The sequence below is a fragment of the Muntiacus reevesi genome, chromosome 17 (genome assembly GCF_963930625.1).
Source record: "Muntiacus reevesi chromosome 17, mMunRee1.1, whole genome shotgun sequence".
Classification (NCBI taxonomy): Eukaryota; Metazoa; Chordata; class Mammalia; order Artiodactyla; family Cervidae; genus Muntiacus; species Muntiacus reevesi.
In genome coordinates, this window is record NC_089265.1 from 542,659 (window position 1) to 564,187 (window position 21,529).

Here is a 21,529-nt window from a genome sequence, read left to right on the forward strand (position 1 = left end):
GAACATGAGTTTGAGTAGACTCCGGGAGTTGGTGATGGACAGGGAGGCCTGGCGTGCTGCAATTCATGGGGTCGCAGAGTCAGACACAGCTGAGCGACTGAACTGAACTGACTGAATTGAATAACCCATTGCCTTTTATTCATCCAGACAGAATGTTATTTCAGATTTCCTCATTGTATCATATCAAATGCGAGCTTCCTAGAAATGGCACCAAAGCACTCCAACAATAAAGCAGATTGAAAAGAAGGTGAAGTTCTACCTTGACAGTCTTAACAGCGTCTCGGGGTGCGGGGGGAGGCTGGATATTTATGAATGCGGGGGCTGGCTTAAGCGTGTCATGTGATGAGGGGGTGGGGTTCCTGATGGATTGAGCAAGTCGGTGAGCTAAGAGTTCAGGCTGGGAGAAAACAGGGAGAGGAGTATTCCAAGGTGAAGGGTTCATTTTCTGTTACTTCTGTAACAAAGTATCAGAAAGGTAGAGACAATACCAGTGTATCCTCTGACAGCCCTGAACTCAGGAACCTGAATTAGTCTCACCAGGCTGCTGTGCCCAGGGCTGGGTCCTCCTGGAGCCTCTGGGAAGGGGGTTTCTTCGCCCTTTCAACAGCTAGAAGTCGCCTACCTCCCTGCACAAGTGTCCTTCTTTCATCCTCACAGCCTGCATCATGGCAGCTTGCTGTCAGCTTCACATCACCTGCTGTAGTCAAATCTCCCTCTGCCTCAATAGGTAGGACTATACTCAGGGCTCCCAGATAATCCAGGATACTCTCCACCTCAAACCCCTTCACTTAATCACACCTACAAATATGGGAGCATCTTAGATTCCTGGGATTAGGAATTGAATATTTTGAGGCTTCAAGAGAAAGCAGTCATTTGATGCCATCAATTCATTCTGAAGAGGGTAAGTTTTATAGCGTTGTACTGCATATTATTAAGATAATGTTCACAGTAACTGTTATTCAGATAAAGTTATCTTCAGTTACATCTTCCTTCATAACTGTTTCCTCAAAATATAAAGTCCTGTGAGGGAAGACACTCTTGGACCACAATCATTAGAGACCGTGTGGTTGAATCCAGCCAGGTTCCTCCATCCTTTTCTTTTTTTTTTCATCCTTTTCTTAAACTCCTTAACATCCATCTACTAAGTTGTAAAGATCTTACAGAAACTAATTTAGTAATTGGTTCATAGTCATAAACACTTCCGCATCAATTTGAGAATATAACTCAGCCTATCTTAATATCAGGGAAGATCCTTTCGAGGAGAGCATGGTGACCCACTCCAGCATTCCTGCCTGGCGAATCCCACGAACAGAGGAGTCTGGCGGGTTACAGTTCATAGTGTCACAGTCAGACACCACTGAAATGACTTAGCACATCTTAATATCAGTAGCTATGGTAGTCATCAGACCACTAAGCTTTATTTTTATTACATGCTAGATGCATATTTCCTTGGGTTTCCCAGGTGAGTTCAGTGGTCAGTTCTGATGAGGTGGATGAACACAGAACCTATTATACAAACTGAAGTGAGTCAGTAAGAGAAAGATAAATACTGTATTCTAATGCACATATATGAAATATAGAAAAATGGTACTGAAGAATTTATTTACAGGGCAGCAATGGAGAAACAGACATAGAGAATGAACTTATGGACTTGGGGAGAAGGGAGGAAAGGGTGAGATGTATGGAAAGAGTAACATGCAAACATGGAAACTATGTAAAATAGACAGCCAACAGCCACACAGCTGTGTGGCTCAGGAAACTCACACAGGGGTTCTGTAGCAAACTAGCGCAGTAGGATGGGGTGGGAGATGGGAGGGAGGTTCAAAAGGGAGGGGATATACCTATGGTTGATTCATGTTGAGGTTTGACAGAAAACAACAAAATTCTGTAAAGCAATTATTCTTCAATAAAAAAAAGAATCCACCTACCAATACAGGAGACCCAGGAGACCCAGGAGACCCAGGTTCAATCTCTGGGTTGGGAAGATCCCCTGGAGGAGGGCATGGCAACCCACTCCAGTATTCTTGCCTGGAGAACCCCATGGGCAGAGGAACCTGGTGGGTTACAGTCAGGTTTCAAAAGAGTTAGACACGACTGAGTTAACCTCTTTGTGAGGCTAACTATTAGACATTCTGTTCTTTTTTTTTTTTAGTTCATTTTATTTAATTTTTTTTTCCAGTGGGTTTTGTCATACATTGATATGAATCAGCCATAGAGTTACACATATTCCCCATCCCGGTCCCCCATCCCACCTCCCTCTCCACCCGATTCCTCTGGGTCTTCCCAGCCCACCAGGCCCAAGCACTTGACTCATGCATCCCACCTGGGCTGGTGGTCTGTTTCACCACAGATAATATACATGCTGTTCTTTCGAAACATCCCACCCTCACCTTCTCCCACAGAGTTCAAAAGTCTGTTCTGTACTTCTGTGTCTCTTCTTCTGCCCTGCAGATAGGGCCATCGTTACCATCTTTCTAAATTCTGTATATATATGTGTTAGTATACTGTAATGTTCTTTATCTTTCTGGCTTACTTCACTCTGTATAATGGGCTCCAGTTTCATCCATCTCATTAGAACTGATTCAAATGAATTCTTTTTAACGGCTGAGTAATATTCTATGGTGTATATGTACCACAGCTTCCTTATCCACTCATCTGCTGATGGGCATCTAGGTTGCTTCCATGTCCTGGCTATTATAAACAGTGCTGCGATGAACATTGGGGTGCACGTGTCTCTTTCAGATCTGGATTCCTCAGTGTCTATGCCCAGAAGTGGTATTGCTGGGTCATATGGTAGTTCTATTTCCAGTTTTTTAAGAAATCTCCACACTGTTTTCCATAGTGGCTGTACTAGTTTGCATTCCCACCAACAGTGTAAGAGGGTTCCCTTTTCTCCACACCCTCTCCAGCATTTATTGCTTGTAGACTTTTGGATAGCAGCCATCCTGACTGGCGTGTAATGGTACCTCATTGTGGTTTTGATTTGCATTTCTCTGATAATGAGTGATGTTGAGCATCTTTTCATGTGTTTGTTAGCCATCTGTATGTCTTCTTTGGAGAAATGTCTGTTTAGTTCTTTGGCCCATTTTTTGATTGGGTCATTTATTTTTCTGGAATTGAGCTTCAGGAGTTGCTTGTATATTTTTGAGATTAACCCTTTGTCTGTTTCCTCATTTGCTATTATTTTCTCCCAATCTGAGGGCTAGACATTCTGTTTTTGAATGCACTTCAGTGGCCTAGCCACTGGATCTATTTTTTACTGTCTTTCTCTAATTTCCTCAACCCCTCCTTCACACACACACATACACACACACACACCTTTCTTGTTCTATTAGAACTGGCTTAAAGAGTAAGAATTTATGCTTTTGGAGTTTTGGTTTTACTTACAGGAACCTTTGCAAATAGGGACATTTTCCCTGGCAAAAAGAAATGAATAAGGGGCCTCAACAGTACATGTTATTTTGTTTTACATCAACTCCAGCTCTAATGGAAAAAGCACCAGCCAGGAAGGTAAATTTGGAGCTGAGTGTGGGCTTCCTGACATACCACTCACTCAGCCCCAGCGCCTCCTCACCTGTGAAATACACTTGACACCCCAGCCTCATGAGACGGCTGCGGCGACTGCCCAGGAAGCCCAGGTGAAGGCGTGCCGAGCACAGTCCGCTTGTGTAAAAAGCAGATTCTGAAGTTGGGGGATGCATGCAGAGGCCTTTGGGTCCATACACTTTTCTAATTAGCATTTTACAAACATCCTCAGGGCCCACTTCCTGAATAAGGTGCTGCCCTAAATGCTCTGAAAAGCAGGAAGTGTCACTGCCCTGCAGAAACTGAAAATTTGGAGGAAAAGGTAAATGCAAAAAATGCAAGTCCATGTTTAATAAGCAATGTCAGCCACAGGTAATAAACGATAAAATCAGGGAAGACTCCACAGAACAGGTACAATCTGAGCTGACTCCAGAGTCTGGGAAGAAAGAGTGTAATCCTGGGTTACTTCCATTCTCGTGACTTGTGTCTCTTCCTAAACTGATGCCTGGAAATCCAAATATTCTTCCTTTATTCCTGAGAATGTTCAGTCTCCATCCTTGCATGACCAGTCACATTCAGGTCCATCCTCAGCGAAATGCAGGAAGCCCAGTTAAGGAGACTGCGTGCTCTGGAAGCCCCGGGAAAGCTGGGAGGAACATTCCCCTCTGTGCGTGGTGCTCCGGCCCACTGATCCAGCCCGTGTGTATTCCTCCATCCCTCTGAGTGTCTGGGAGGTGCCTGGGGTCCTGCACAGCGCTGCAGGGGCGGCTTTCTGTTGGTATTTTGAAGAAAGGAGGGAAGTAGGGTCGTTTCCTGATGGGGTACCAACCACTGGCAAGGGATGGCACACGACTGCACTCTGGAAGGGCGCAGACAATCCTGGGGTGGGGGGACGTCAGGAGGGACTCCTGCACACGTGGCCTTGGAGCCATCAGTCAAACCCGGAGTGGATGCTCCCCAGAATCACGGAGGAGTCTGGAGGTGGGCACGGGTGGGCGACAGCAGTGCCCTGGGGCTGGAGCGTGGGGCTGTAGTGTGCGGGAGCCGAGGGGTTCAGGAGAGAGGAAGTCAGGAACCCACTCAGACAGCCGGGGATGGTGCGAGAGCTCTGCTCACACGGTTGAAACCTCTGGACTGCGGTGAATCCTCAGTCATGGGCAGAGTCGACGTGGACACTGACCGCTGCGCTGAGGTTCAGGCTCTTGCTCTACCCCACTTACTCCTGCTCTGCCCCCGGGGTGTGAGTACGGCTCTGTTGACGCCCTGCAGCGTCCTCAAGGCCAGGCCCCGGGATGTGCACATAAATCCCGGTGTCCCGGGATGTTTCTCTCACATGAACAGTATCGCCCCTGTGCACCAGAGCAGAAAACCAGCATGGGGAGCCCGGCTCTGGGCAGGGGCACTTGAGGGAAGGAGAAGTGCTGTGTCTGACCCAGGAGGAACCTCTCTGGCTGCGGGGACAGTTCGCTGGGTGTAGGGGGGCTGGGGGAGGGAGGAGCATCAAGGAAGCAGGAGCAGCGGCTGAGATAAGGGGACCCGAGGAAGGTGTTGCGGGGAGCAGATGGACTGAAGGACAGGCTCCTGGAAGCTGGGAGAGGGTGGGTTAATCACCCCCACGGTGCTGTGTCTCCAAGTCACTGAAATCCTTCAGGACGTTCTTGCAGACAGGCATGAGAGGTGAGTGGGTGCAGGGTGTTCAGAACGGAGTCAGCGGAGACCAGGGGCCAGTGCCCCAAAGGTGACAATATGCTCATGAATGAAGGCCCAGGACCCCTGGAGGGATTCCTCACAGGGCTCCAAAACTCCTCAGTTCCCTGGAGATCTTGGAATCCCCATGACACGGAAACTAAGCTGAGGCATTCTCTGAAACCCAGCCGCTGGCAGGCACCAGTCAGGCCGGCTGACTTTTTACTATCGGAACTCTTGAGGTTCCCACGTGGTTAATGTGTGAGTGACGCAAAAGGCAGAGGAGATAAAGGACTTAAGAGTGGGCGCTGAATGGGATTACGGACCTTGGCCCCTAGGTCAGCTATGAAGAGATGAAATATACACTGATCCATGTGCCTATTGATATGAGATAATTAAGATTTTTTTTATCAACTTCATGAACAATCTATGAGTCTTCCAGTCTGTATTCAGTTCCAGAAAATAATTCTGAAATTTTTCTGTCAGTTAAAGAAATCCATTCATTATTCACTCAGGGGAGTAGCTTTTGGAACCAATTTTAAATTTACAAATTACTCATAACCTTCTGCATAGTAAATTGATGAGACAGTTTATTCTGTCTCTTTAAAAGGGAGTATGTTTCATTCCTCTATGAAAATCTAAACTCACAAATGAGTAGAAGTGAAGATCATATTCTGCTTACCTTATGGTAAGAATTCAAGTGGAAATGACAGGTATTAGAACTTTTATTTTTCCTGTAACAAGTGACACTATGACTAAATCTGTCAATTTTCAAGGCCAAAAATTTTTTTTTATCATAGATGCATTTTTTATGTCACATTGGAAAGGGTCCACTTTTTCAAAATTTCCATCTTGCTCTAAGATGTGAGCAAACTAGGAACACATATATAAAAAGGGACTTCGCTTTAAGAGGCATACATGCTGAAAAATACCTAACATAACAGTCTCTCACTCTTTCAAAAGGTTAAATTACAGTGACTGGGTTAACTAAATATAGACCTCGAAAATCAGTAAGTAAAATTACACTGTCAGACAAGCGATCTGTATTCATCGAGAACACGCCATCTGCTTCAGTTGAGGTGCGCATTATACCTGCCAGAGGACTCAGAATGAGACACCCCTACAGTCTCTATGGGGCTTCCCAGCTGGCGCGAGTGGCAAAGAACCCGCCTGCCAATGCAGGAGATATTAGAGACGCAGGTTCGATCCCTGGGTGGGGAAGGTCCCCTGGAGGAGGGCATGGCAGCCCACTCCAATATTCTTGCCTGGAGGGTCCTATGGACAGAGGAGTCTGGTGGGCTACAGTCCATGGGGTCACAAAGTCTGACATAACTGAAGCAACTAAACAACAACAACAACTAAGAGAGAGGTCTCAAGTGTCCTCATCAGAAGAAAGCCAGACCACGTGAGGCGGCAGCCGTGCCAACTGGCCGCACTGAGGGGGGCACTCACAGCACACACCGGCATCATATCGCATTTGCCCAGCACTACACGCCAATTACTTCTGAGGGACACATGGAAATATGGCCGTTAAACGACGGGGTCAACATTCCAAGGAGCCCGAAGTAGGTACCTTACATGGAACAGCGTTGCTGACTCCAGCTTAACTGAAACATAATGACTGATGTGAAGTGAATATGATGATTTAACATGCTATGTAAATGGGCATGAATGACAAGAGCTCACTAGAAAAGTGTTGTTTAAATTACTGATTATTCACAATATTTTTTACTTTTACTGTTGAATTTACTTCTAAAACATTTTTACTGATTTATTCTAAGACAAATAGATAAGGAGAGAACTTTAAGTAACAAAAGAGATGGGAAGTGTAAAAAGAAAGAAAGAATTTTTGCATTATATTGTAAAAATACATTGTATTAGTAGTCTGTGTGACGATTTAAAAAAAAACTATGAAGAAAAAACTGTGGATTTTTATTTCACATACAAATTTTGTCTAATAAATCACTGTAGACAGTTCAAGAGGAGAAGGGGGCGACAGAGGGTGAGATGGCTGGATGGCATCACTGACTCAATGGATGTGAGTTTGAGCAAAATCCAGGAGATAGTGGAGTACAGGGAACTCTGGCGTGCTGCGGTCTATGGGGTCACAAAGAGTCAAGACACAACTTAGCGACTGAACAACTTTCCTTATGTATTACTTTTAGAGCTTTGTGTGTGTGTCTTTTTTTTTTTTCTTTTTGCAAAATATATGAACGGTTTCATTTTATAGCACTTACTCCAGTCGGAATTCTGGAGGACCCTAGTCCAGCCAAGAATGAAATGCTCTATTTTGTGACAGACATTTGCACATTCAGAGACGAGACTGCCTAGGCTATTTACATGTATGCAACAATATGTCTCACTGTTTTCAAACACATTTTCTCTCTTACGCTTTTAAGACAGGGACAAACGGGGAGACTGGGACCGACATATGTGCACCAGCATGTGTAAAACAGATGGCCGGTGGGAAGCTTCCACAAAGCACGGAGAACTTAGCTCGGCGCTCTGTGATGGTCTAGAAGGGTGCGCTGGGGGCTGGGAGGGAAGTTCAAGAGGATATATATATATATATATATATATAGCTAATTTACTTCATGGTACAACAAAACTAACAAGACATTGTAAAGCAATTATACTCCCATGAATTAAAAAATAAATAAATAAGATTGCCCTTTGTCAAAGAGCTTGCAGCAAGACCAAGGTCAGCAGGCAATGAATGGCACCATCACCCAAGACCTGTGCAACAGCCTTCTCACTCCTACAATGAACATGCTTCAAAGAGCCTTTAGTTTTCTCAACGAAAAAACTGAGAAAAAGCTACACAGACAAAAGGGACTTAGTAAAAGACAGTGACAAAGAGCAGAGAATAAATTTCACATTTGAAGGCAGGGCTTGTCTTTCAAAAGTTTAAATCTTAAATTGCTCTAGGATTATAACATTCCAAAGAAAACAACTGAGGTGAAGAGAACTCAGTCTAGGAGTTTACCTTAGAGTCTACTTTCTGAACTCAGTTTAGTGACTGAAAGAAAAATCAAAGTCTATTTTCTTAATAGAGTCTCACTCAAGGGGATGATAGTGAATAGGCAAACAAAACTCATATCGTCTCCCATGCAATAGTGTATAGAAATGGGGGTTGGCTCAAGAAAACTAAGTTCTGGCTCATTGCCAATAAGCGTGAGATATCCCTCATAGCTCAGCTGGTAAAGAGTCCGGCGGCAATGCAGGAGACCCCAGTTCAATTCCTAGGTCGTGAAGATCCGCTGGAGAAGGGATAGGCTACCCACTGCAGTATTCTTGGGCTTCCCTTGTGGCTCAGCTGGTAAAGAATCCGCCTGCAGTGCGGGTGACCTGGGTTTGATCCCTGGGTTGGGAAGATCCCCTGGAGAAGGCAAAGGCTACCCACTACAGTATTCTGGCCTGGAGAATTCCATGGACTGTATAGTCCTTGGGGTCGCAAAGAGTCGGACATGACTGAGCAACTTTCACTTTCACTTTATCAGAAGTGAACTAGACACTGGCTTGCAGACACACGTGTGGGCATCCTAAGATCCTAAACTGTGTCCATATTTTAATCACACATCTGTCCATCTACGATTTAAAAAGAACGTTTCACGAACACGTTTGTGCCTCTGAGTATAAAAACTTATTAATGTTGGCCAAGTGGAACACAAATTGAATTTAATTCTTAGCTTTAACACAAATGAACAATGTTCTTACTTCCCCTAAAATTTTTTTCATTAATCTTTTGGCAGTGGTATATGCATGTTTCTTAAGACCAGAAACCAGGCTCATCTATTAATTAATTTTCTGCTGTTATAACATGGGCCCCAGAATGCTGTGTGTTCAGCAGCATTGCTCTGCGAAGCTGCCTGCTCAAGGGCCCAAGACCTGTCGCCATGGGAAGGCTCTCTCCCCATCATCTCTGGGCATCTCTGGGCATCTTCCCATCCTGCTCTGCATGTGATCCTACCCAGCCCAGTGCTGCTGGCTCGGGCTCAAGTAAGAGATGCAGGACCACTCTACTATTGGTACACCACAGAGTGTAAAAGGAGGGGCTTCGGAAGCTCATGTCTTCCTCTGTACTTCCAAGCTTCTGCCAAAAACCCTCCACCCTACCTGCATCATCTAGATTTTTGTTAATTTTGATTCTGGATTCAATATTTCAACTTTCTATATGACTTTAGGGCCCCTGAATGTTTTTTTAAAGCTGTGGTGGTAACTGCCACTTCTAAGTCATTGTTTATTCTTTACTGGGGTACAGTTGCTTTACAGTGTTGCGTAGGTTTCTTCTGTACAGTGAAGGAATCAGCCACCTGTATACATGTACCCCCCGGGACCTCCCCCCACCCGTCCTGCCCTCTGGGTCATCACAGAGCCCCGAGATGAGCTCCCCGTGCCACACCGCAGCTTCCCACTGGCTATCCGTGTTACATGTGGAACTTGAAGCTCCGATACTGTGGCCAACTGATGTGAAGAGCCAACTCATTGGAAAAGACTCTGATACTGGGAAAAATTGAAAGCAAAAGGAGAAGAGAGCAGCAGGGGATGAGATGGTTGGATGGTGTCACTGATTCAATGGACATGAACTTGGGCAAACTCCAGAGATGGTGGACAAGGAGGCCTGACGTGCTGCAGTCCATTGAGGTCACAAAGAGGCAGACGCAACTTAGTGACTGAACAACAAACAACAATTTATACACGTCAATGCTATTCTCTCAACTTGTCCCCCTTCCCCTCACCCCCACGCCCACAAGGCGATCCTCTACATCTGTGTCTCTATTTCTGCTCTGGAAATACGTACATCTGCATCATTTTTCTAGATTCCACATATATGTGTCAATATACAATATTTATTTTTCTCTCTCTGGCTTAGACCTAAATATAAGACCAGACACTATAAAACTATTAGAGAAAAACCTAGGAAAAACATGCTTTGACATAAACCACAGCAAGATCTTTTTTGACCCACCTCCTAGAGAAATGAAAAGAAAAGCAAAAGTAAACAAGCGGGACCTAGGTAAACTTAAGAGCTCTTGCACAGCAAAGGAAATCATGAGCAAGAGGGAAAGACATCAGTCAGAAAGGGAGAAAATATTTGCAAATGAAGCAACAGACAAAGGATTAATCTGTAACTCATTTAAATGGCGGAGCAGGCAGTGGCACCCCGCCCCAGTCCTCTTGCCTGGAGAATCCCATGGATGAAGGAGCCTGATGGGCTGCAGTCCATGGGGTTGAGTCAGACACAACTGAGCGACTTCACTTTCACGCTTTGGAGAAGGAAATGGCAACCCACTCCAGTGTTCTTGCCTGGAGAATCCCAGGGACGGTGGAGCCTGGTGGACTGCCCTCTATGGGGTCGCACAGAGTCAGACACGACTGAAGCAACTTAGCAGCAGCAGCAGCAGCATTTAAATGGGATGAAGCCCCATAATAGTTCTTTTCAGTTTCTAAGTAGTCTCCAATTCCTAAGAAAATGCTTACTATTTACTAAGAAGACATGTATTTATCTGATTCTTATACTTTTCTACTATCAGTTCTAGTTTCTCAGTTTCTAGATCCCAATACGGGAGAGAACAGGGGATTAAAAAGAACACAACTAAGTCACCGCAACTGACATACAATTAACACATCTGTTTAAAATACCTGTGTGTGTGTCTTAGAGTAATTCAAACATATAGAATGTACTTTTGTTTTATTTATATGAAAAACACACTGAAGTCTTTGGTGAGAATTACCAAACTCCTCTCTCTCTTTGCCCCTTCCCACCAGGTTCAGGGTACCATCTTCCCAGCTCCGAATTTCAACCCTGTGATGGATGCCGAGTTGCTGGGAGGCGCACTCCAGGGATTCGGTAAGCCTGGGGATGTCTAGCTCCTTTGGGGTTATTTTTTCTGTGTTTTTACCTTGTTTTATGATTGTGTGTGCATGCTCATTCAGTTGTGTCTGACTCTGCAACCCCATGGACTGTAGCCCACCAGGCTCCTCTATCCCTGGATCCTCCAGGCAAGAATACTGGAGTGGGTTGCCATTCCTTCTCCAGGGGATCTTCCCAACTCAGGGATTGAACCTGGCTCTCCTGCACCGCAGGCAGATTCTTTACCATCTGAGCCATCAGGGAAGCCCTACAGAAGGCAAACACAGATTCAAACAAAAAGTTGGGCAAAGAAGTAGAATTAAAAAAAATAGACAAGATGAACAAAATTGCCTCTCACCATTGCACATCTGATTGATATGTTCTTGCCTTAAATTCTTAATTGTCTCACCACTACTCCTAAATGAAATTCTTAAGTCAAAAACTTTATCTGGGATAAGCATCCTTTCTCACCATGTCTGTTTTCTAGCCTGTTTCCTTTGCGACCTCCATATCTGGCTAAACCAGCCCTCTTCCTGCTGTTTCCGGGGGGCAGCTCCTCTACATCCTGCAAACTGGCCCAGAACCCCCCAACTGCTCCGCCACCCCACCTGGAAGGCTGTTTTCTTCTCCCATCCACTTGGCATCCAAACTCTCATCTCTCAGGAACCCCCTCATGTGAGCCTTCCTCTTGGAACCCTTCTCTGTCCTCCAAACTCATCAGGCCAGACGCCTCCTTCTGCACGGTCCTGTCCCCGCCCCCTGCACCCAGCCTGTCCACCTCTGTCAACTGCAGACCAGTCTGTGAGCTCCCAGCGTGGGGAGGCTGGGTCACCCGCCTTAGACGTGGATGTCCAATGAACGAACAAGAGTTTAGGAAAGAAATGTAGAGAGGAGGGGGAAGTTGTTGAGTTTTTTTTAAAAAAAGATTTAATCTTTAAGACTCAATACAGAGCTGTGAGACGTCAATCTGTGCTAAGGAGGCTGCTGGTGAGCAGGGAGATAAACACTGACACCAGAACATTCACACCAAACATACAAAGCCTTTCAGGAGAAAGCGAACCGTCAGCTTGGAAGACAAGGTCACTTTTATGAGAGCGATACTATGTGTATGTGTGTGTGTGTGTGTATTTGTGTGTGTGTGTGTGTCCCCACTAGCAGGACCCCAGAGGAAAACAATAAAGAACTTAAATATGCTCTGAAGTCCACTTTAAGAATCTGCACTGTTCCATGCCTTTTGAAATATCAATCATCACTAGAAAAATCTAAAGGGAGGGTAATGGAAAGTTATGGATGAACTCTTCCTTCTGGAGAATATTTTGCTTTACAACTATAGATCAGAGCAATCTACTCATTGAAAATAAGTTTTTTTCTTTGCACCAGCTTCAGTTTTCTTGTCATTGCAATTTTAGGGTCAGAATTCAGATTCACTTCTCACCCTTGCAGCCTTTTGCTTGTCAGTGTTTTAGCTGAAGGCTTCCAGGAGGTTCTGCTGTGACAGAACAGGCATGCTTCAGTGTGACAGAGAAAGGACACAGGTCAACATGCTTGGAAAGTCAAGCCATCTTGATGCTCCTGGCAAAGTTCAACCAAAAATGACAATTACGAGTGTTCTCCTTGGCTACTGTGGGTTCTTTCCAGCTTTGCTGAGACATAACTGACATCCAACACTGTAAGTTCAAGGTGCATGTACATGTGACGATTTGACATGGATGCCACTAAATGTTTAACCCAGTAAGGTTAGCTTACACATCCTTCTCATCCCATAATTTCCGTTTTTGTTATTATGCTGAGAACATTCACTGATTACTCTCTCAGCAGCTTTGAACTATGCAATGCAGTACTGTTAACTCTAGTCTTTTCCTTTGCAGAAGCTTTTGAGTTTGATGTAATCCTACTTGTTGATTTTTGACTTGGCTCTGTATTTTATTAATACTTAGAAAAATCAGAAAGCAAAAATATGTGCTGATGCAAATGAAAGGGAGTTGATTTAATAAAACTTGTCTTACAGTGTATAACAGTTCACCAAGGAAAAGCAGTAACTCCCAGGTAACGGTCTCGAACCTTCCACTTGCCAATCCCAACTGTGACCAGCTGCTTCTCCTGCCCATGCACTCTTAGAGCACAGACACCTGTGTTTATTTTGTCTCACTTAGCATATATAATTTCCAGACCATCCCTGTCAGATTCTGAACAACGGGAACTATCTTTGACCTACACGCCTAAATCACAGCAAAGCTGCCTGCAAGACAAAACGAATCTTTGTGGGACCCTCAGTGCTACTTAAGTTAGATCCTCCACCACCTGCCCTTGACCTTACTCAGCAATAATATGGTGTGAGCTGTAGGGTGTGCGTAGACGCTATTTATACAAGTGGAGGAAGTATCTCTTTACACCTAGTGGCTGAGTTTTCCTGTATCTCCCCTGGAAGCAAACATTCAGCATCTACCAATTCATGTTCATGGTGACTTTGTAGAAACACATCACGAATAACAAGAATCAACCATACATCATGCAAGCCCATAAAATTGCTAAGGATCATTACGCTATGCTTTTCTGTTAAACCATCAAGTGGGAATTATTTAGAAATTCCTGGCCCTAATGCAATAGGACAAGAAAGAGAAAAAGACACAATGTCTAAAGAATAAGTCAAAATTATTTGTTTCTGCAGCAGACATTATCAGCAAATTTCAAAATCCAAGGTAATCCAGTAAAAAATTATTAGAAGTATGAGAGTTCAGGAGAAGGAAATGGCATCCACTCCAGTATTCTTGCCTAGAGAATCCTGTGGACAGAGGAGCCCGGTGGGCTGCTGTCCATAGGGTCGCACAGAGTTGGACATGACTGAAGTGACTTAGCATACATGTGTGCATTGGAGAAGGAAATGGCAACTCACTCCAGTGTCCTTGCTTGGAGACACCCAGGGACAGAGGAGCCTGGTGGGCTGCCGTCTATGCCATCTATGGGGTCTCGCAGAGTCGGACACGACTGAGCGACTTAGCAGCAGCAGCAGCAGCAGCAGCATACAGATGTTTACTAAGTCTTTTAGAAAAGAAAAACACATAAATAGTTCAACAGATATGTCATGTTAGTGACTTCTCTAAATTGATTCCTAAGTTTATAGTTATTTTAATTGATATTTGAATAACATTTTTTGAGATCCATATGAAAATATTTTGAAATACTTCTAGAAGAATAAATGAACCAGAATTGCTATGAACTTTGAAAAATGGAGAGTAATTCAGAGAGGTGTATTGTGGATAATCCCAAAAGAATAACAACAAAAATCACATTATAATAATTATGTGTGATGATAGAAAAATCAATATGTATATATAACTGAAAAATCTTATTTGTTGTTGTTCAGTTGCTTAGTTGTGTCTGACTTTTTGCCACCCTATGGACTGCAGCACACCAGGCTTCACTGTCCATTACCATCTCCTGGAGCTTGCTCAAACTCATGTGCATTGAATCAGTGATGTCATCCAACCATCTCATTCTCTGTTGTTCCCTTCTCCTCCTGCTCTCAATCTTTCCCAGCATCAGGATCTTTTCCAATGAGTCTGCTCTTCACATCAGGTGGCCAAAGTATAGGAGCTTCAGCATCAGTCCTTCCAATGAATATTCAGGATTGATTTCCTTTAGGACTGACTGGATTGATCTCCTTGCAGTCCAAGGGACTCTCAAGAGTCTTTTCAACACCACAGTTCAAAAGTTTCAATTCTTTTTTTTTTCATTTATTTTTATTAGTTGGAGGTTAATTACTTTACAATATTGTAGTGGGTTTCGTCATACATTGACATGAATCAGCCATGGTTTTACATATATTCCCCATCCCGATCCCCCCGCCCACCTCCCTCTCTACCCGCTCCCTCTGGGTCTTCTCAGTGCACCAGGCCCAAGCACTTGTCTCATGCATCCAACCTGGGCTGGTGATCTGTTTCACCCTAGATAATATACATGTTTCGATGCTGTTCTCTCGAAACATCCCACCCTCGCCTTCTCCCACAGAGTCCAAAAGTCTGTTCTGTACATCTGTCTCTTTTTCTGTTTTGCATATAGGGTTATCATTACCATCTTTCTAAATCCCATATATATGTGTTAGTATGCTGTAATGTTCTTTATCTTTCTGGCTTACTTCACTCTGTATAATGGGCTCCAGTTTCATCCATCTCATTAGAACTGATTCAAATGAATTCTTTTTAAGGGCTGAGTAATATTCCATGGTGTATATGTACCACAGCTTCCTTATCCATTCGTCTGCTGGTGGGCATCTAGGTTGCTTCCATGTCCTGGCTATTATAAACAGTGCAAAAGCTTCAATTCTTCAGTGCTCAGCCTTCCTTATAGTCCAACTCTCACATCCATACATGACTACTGGAAAAACCATAGCTTTGACTAGATGGACCTCTGTTGGCAAAGTAATGTCTCTGCTTTTTAACATTCTGTCTAGGCTTGTCATAGCTTTTCTTCCAAGGAGCAATTGTCTTTTAATTTCATGGCTGCAGTCACCATAAGCAGTGGTTTTGGAGCCCAAGAAAATAAAGTCAGCCACTGTTTCCACTGTTTCCCCATCTATTTGCCATGAAGTGATGGGACCAGATGACATGATCTTAGTTTTCTTAATGTTGAGTTTTAAGCCAGCTTTTTCACTCTCCTCTTTCACCTTCATCAAGAGGCTCTTTAGTTCCTCTTCCATTTCCACCATTAGGGTGGTATCATCTGCATATATGCGGTTATTGATATTTCTCCCAGCAGTCTTTATTTCAGCTTGTGCTTCATCCAGCCTGGCATTTTGCATGATATACTCTGTCTCAAGGAAATCAGTTCTGAATATTCATTGGAAGGACTGATACTGAAGATGAAGCTCCAATACTTTGGCCACCAGATGCGAAGAACTGACTTATTGGAAAAGACCCTGACACTGGGAAAGATTGAAAGCAGGTGGAGAAGCAGACGACAGAGGATGAGATGGTTGGATGGCATCACCGACTTGATGGACATGCATTTAAGCAAGGTCTGGGAGTTGGTGATGGACAGGGAGGTCCATGGGGTCGCCAAGAGTCAGACACAACTAAGGGCTGAACTGAACTCTACATATAAGTTAAATAAGCAGGGTGACAATATACAGCCTTGATACACTCCTTTCCCAATTTGGAACCAGTCTGTTGTTCTATGTCCAGTTGTAACTGTTGCTTCTTGACCTGCATACAAGTTTCTCAGGAGGCAGGTAAGGAGATCTGATACTCCCATCTTTTTAAGAATTTTCCACAGTTTGTTGTGAGCCACACAGGCAAAGGCTTTGGCATAGTCAATAAAGCAGAAATAGATGTTTTTCTGGAATTCTCTTGCTTTTCTATGATCCAATGGATGTTGGCAATTTGATATCTGGTTCCCCTGCCTTTTCTAAATCCAGCTGAAACACCTGGGAGTTCTAGGGTCACTATGTGAAGCCTAGCTTGCAGAATTTTGAGCATAACCTTGTTAGCATGTGAAATAAGTGCAATTGTGCGGTAGTTTGAACACACTTTGGCATTGACCTTCTTTGCAATTGGAATGAAAACTGACCTTTTTCAGTCCTGTGGCCACTGCTGAGTTTTCCAAATTTGCTGGCATATTGAGTGCAACACTTTCACAGCATCATCTTTTAGGATTTGAAATAGCTCAGCTGGAATTCCATCACCTCCACTAGCTCTGTTCATAGTAATGCTTCGTGAGGCCCAACAGGGATATTTTAGGAATCAGTGAATTAAACAGACTGGAATACGTGAATTTAATTCAGATAACGATCATTTTACTACTATGGACAAAAGTCCCTTAGAAGAAATGGAGTAGCCCTCACAGTCATCAAATGAGTCCAAAATGCAGTACTTGGGTACAATCTCAAAAACTACAGAATGATCTCTGTTCATTTCCAAGGTAAACAATCCAATATCACAGTAACATAAGTCTATGCACCAAACACTAACGCCAAAGAGGCTGAAGTCTATGAAGACCTACAAGACCTTCTAGAACTAACACCAAAAAAAAAAAAAAAAGATGTCCTTTCATCATAGGGGACTAGAATGCAAAAGTAGGACGTCAAGAGATACTTGGAGTAACAGGCAAGTTTGGCCTTGGAGTGCAAAATGAAACTAACAGAGTTTTGCCAAGAGAACACACTGGTCATAGTAAACACCCTCTTCCAACAACACTAGAGACAACTCTACACATGGACACCACCAGATGGTCCATACCAAAAAGCCTTCTACTTATTATTAAAGCCACATTCATTTTGGATCACGCAGTCAACAGACTCCTCTGGAACCATCTCGTGTCCCTTGGGTCGAGGACTTAACCCCGGAGCCTGGGCACCCTGCCGCTCGGTTCCACTTTACCGCAGTCTACCTTTCTGTCACAAATCTGAAATTCCAGTCTTTGTAGAAGATTCTCTGCCTCCCCACCTCCACTCTGCAGCTGCCAGACCATCTCTCTCACATGAATAGACACCCTGCCCCACACTGGGTCTTCAGAGATACACTCATCCACCTTTACCCAATCCTCACCCTTACTCACTGCATGTTTCCACACCCAACTCATTGCCTTCCTATGAGCCCAACATTTCCAGGATGGCTTTAAATCCCCAAAATATGATCTGCTTAACATCCTAGTGCTTCAACTCGCTTTTCTACTCATCTCCATAATGTGTCAGAGAAAAACTGTACCACACACAACTCAACAGGCCAGGATGCCCTTACAAAAGGAGAGAGACTGACCCCAGCTCCTCTGGGACACAGGCAGGCGAGGTTTGAGCCCTGTGCTGAGCTAGTGAGTAGTTCAGAGGACACAGGGTGGGGGCCTGGTCAAAGCAATGAGGACATCTGAGTCTGCCCACTGGTACTGAGGGTTCTGCCTGCCACAGAGCCCAGGGACAGCAAGTGTCTTACTCAGTTTAAAGGGGTGCATCCTAAACCCTGGAGAAAGGCATTTCTAGCCTTCTAGCAAGTGGTTGGGAGAAGATTTACATCTCAAAGGGGTAAAGAAAGAATTTACAACCACAAGTTTTCCAAAGTAAATGCTCTCAGAAAAAGAAAAGAGATCAAAGGCTTATGATAAGGAGAAGTTTATCTAAATATTGGTCAAGCTGAGGGGCGGCTGAGGTCTTCCTGGTGACTGTGTGACTGCATGTGTGCATGCTAATCTGCCCAGTCGTGTCCGACTCTTTGCGACCCCATGAACTACAGACCGCCAGGCTCCTCTGTCCATGGATTCTCCAGGCAAGAAAACTGGGTTACCATTTCCTTCTCCAGGAGATCTTTCTAACCCAGGGATTGAACCTGTGTCTTTTATGTCTCCTGCACTGGCAGGCTGTGGCTTTTTTTTTGGCAGGCTGTTCTGTATGACCACAATTATAGCTGAATCTCCCTGCAGTGATTGTGCACCCAGGCATTTTACCAGGTCGATGGGCTGGTGGAGGAGGAAGAGCGGGCCCCAGAGCCGAGGGGCAGGGCCTCTGTTACAGGCAGGGGCCTGGTTCCCTCCTCTCACAGCTCCCTCTACCAAGGCTCTACCTCCTCTGCAGGGTCTGTGCTGAGTAAGGGGCAGACGGGCCCCTGAGCTGAGCAGCTGGGGTTTGTCAGGTGGATTAAACTGGACCTGAGTCTTCCCTGATACTACACGGACAGAGTCATTGGCAGGAGCTGAGCTCTGCAGGGGTAAGTGAGAGGACGAGCACATCTGTCACTCTTGAGGTCAGGGAGGCTAGACCCCACCCCACCAGGCACAAGTGTGCAAGAAGGCTCCTCAGGGGTCACAGAGGGAGGGGGCACCATCCCATAAGGTTGCTGTTCAGTCACTCGGTCATGTTCGACTCTTTGCGACCCCTAGGACACACGCCAGGCTTCCTTGTCCTTCACCCACTCCTGGAGCTTACTCAAACTCACGTCCATTGGGTCAGTGATGCCACCCAACCATCTCATCCTCTGTCGTCCCCTTCTCCTCCTGCCTTCAATCTTTCCCAGCATCAGGGTCTTTTTCAATGAGTTGACTCTTTGCACCAGGTGGCCAAAGTATTGGAGCTTCAGCTCCAGTATCAGCCCTTCCAATGAATATTCAAGGTTGATTTCCTTTAGGATTGACTAGTTTGATCTCCGTGCTCTCCAAGGGACTCTCGAGAGTCTTCTCCAGCACCACAGTTCAAAAGCATCAATTCTTCATACCCATCCTTCTTTATGGTCCAGCTCTCACATCATAATAAGTGCTGTCAAACCTCCCAGTCTTCTGTGCTAGAATCCATCTTGGCTAAATGATGAGCATATATATGGGGAGGGCCCTGGGACAGGTCAGATTTGGGGAAAGAGGCGCGATAACCTGCCAGGGCGGAACAGAGCCCTGGAAGAAGGGTCCCACGTAAGTGGTTTAAACCACGCCTCGGGCACACTCGTTAGGGACCTTGCCTGCTCTCTTCTCTGGGTCTGTGTTTCTGCTTTGCTCCAGCTCTACACGAACTGCTTCTTTGTTCCCATTGCACGAACTGTGCTGCCAATAAACTGCACCTGCTTCACCCCGTTTCTGTGGGGAATGCTTCCTCCAAAAAAGACAAGGGCCCTGGTGGTCTCGCCTGCTGTCAGCAGGACCAGAGCAGTGACTTTTCTCTCAATGCACATCTGTTGTAAGTCATTCAGAGCTGTGTGGTGAGAAGGACATGGGGTCTGTTCAAACCAGATCAGTGTGGTGTTCAGGGAAGCCTTTTGCTGGTGGGGTAGGAGGGAGATGGAAGAAAGGCCACATTCTCTCCTTCCCTCTATTTTTATTGAATCTTTTAAAAGAAAAGTCTGTAGCACCAGGAGAGGGGGAGAGAGAGGCACCTCGGCCACAGCAGGGGTACCCGCACCCTTCCACTCAAGCTGGGCCTCCTCCCTCCACTGGGAGCAGCGGGGGACGAGCTGGCCCACCGGCCTGACCCCTGCACCGTGGGCTCTCCATACCTGCAATGCGGCACTCACGGCACTGCCTCTCCAACACAACTCTCTTCCAGGCTGTGACAAGGACCTGCTGATCGACATTCTGACCCAGCGCTGCAACACCCAGAGGCTGCTGATCGCCGAGGCTTACCTGGGTGCCTTTGGCCGGGTGAGTCCTCCCAACCCCTCCCGTTTCCAGGCAAACTTCTGAGTCACCTCCGAACAGGGTCCGGCACGCTCTGCAGTCTCTGATCCCAAAGGTGTCTGACTTCACCAAGCATCAGAGACAGTTCCTCTGCCTCAAACGTGTTGCACAGAATGTGGGGGAGAGACACATCAGAAGTGCCTGTACGTGATGTGTGACCCCACCAGTCCTTCCTTAGAAATCATTCAGCTTCATAACATAGAAGCTTTCACAGTCCGACACCACCAGCTGGTCCAATTAGGCACTGCCTGGGAACACCCCGTGTTCAGCTCCAGGGAAGGCACACAGGAACCAATGATCCAAGCCCCCAAATAAGATCTTTTCCTGCAGTTCTTCTGAGGTCCTCACCTGCATCTCTATCCAAGTGGCTTCCCCACTAGCTTTTCTTCCCAAAGCTATAGTTAGAGACCATTAGAAAAGAATGGTGCTCAAAAATAGTTTCAAGCAATAGAACCGTCCAGAGTACTTTACATAATCATGCACTGGTTTCGAAGCAGGTGCCATTAAGGATTTCTCTCCTTTTTTGTGCAGTTAAACCATAGATTAAGAATGAAAACTCTTCAGTCCAAAAGGACCTGGAATAGCAATTCCTTTTTGTCAACTGACCATTATCGATGAAATACCATCATAACTCTTTCTCTCTAAGACTAGTTCTTAAAGATTTACTCCATCTCCAAACCCCAGGCTCTGAACAACCACAGTACACAAAACAAAGGTGTTCTCTGCTTTAGAATGAATGACCTCTAAAAAGCCACCACTGCTCATGAAATTAGCTGAATTAAGCCGTAGTAGGAAACCAGTTGTTTTTTTTCCCAGGTGAAACTGTTCCTTTCCTTATGTTCCTATGACACCCGGAGTATTTTTCCTTTGAAAGAGACATAAAAGCTATACGAGTTGCAGTATCAGTCACCCAACATTGCTGCAATATGCATACTGCCGTAAGAGAGGTCATTCTCAGTAACTTCTTATCCCAAAAGTTTACATACATCTGTGCTTTTCATAGATGAGGTTAAAAAACTTAGGTAAAAGCAATACTTTAACAATCTCTACAAAATGGCCCTAAAACAGACCAAGGAAAAACTAAGAATGAGGCATTTGCACCTTCTCAGACACTGGATCCTCCAGGAAGAGGCCTTACCACACGCCCAAGGTCTCAGAGCGGGCAGACCCCCTGTGCTAGGGCCCCAGGCCTCCAGGGAGCTTGAGGACCCTCAGAGGAGCCTAGTGGGGCCCCTCGGCTCTGAGAGACCCCATCAGGTCAGTTACCCAGTCTCCCAGTCATTTTTACTGCTGCGGGTCCCTGGCTCTCACGGTCCTGAT

The 21,529-nt window shown here is 45.2% G+C and overlaps 1 protein-coding gene and 1 long non-coding RNA gene across 2 annotated transcripts in view; one reads left to right on the forward strand and one right to left on the reverse strand.

Annotated features, from left to right (window-relative positions):
* The window catches only part of LOC136148640 (uncharacterized), a 67,548-nt gene that overhangs the window by 33,501 nt on the left and 12,518 nt on the right, over window positions 1-21,529 (reverse strand). The window lies entirely within an intron of this gene.
* ANXA10 (annexin A10) overlaps window positions 1-21,529 on the forward strand; it is a 75,678-nt gene that overhangs the window by 24,311 nt on the left and 29,838 nt on the right. Inside the window, exons 2-3 of the mRNA XM_065908302.1 lie at window positions 10,981-11,062; window positions 20,079-20,173. Coding sequence (XP_065764374.1) covers window positions 10,981-11,062; window positions 20,079-20,173 — 177 coding nt within the window. The remainder of the gene's footprint in view (window positions 1-10,980; window positions 11,063-20,078; window positions 20,174-21,529) is intronic.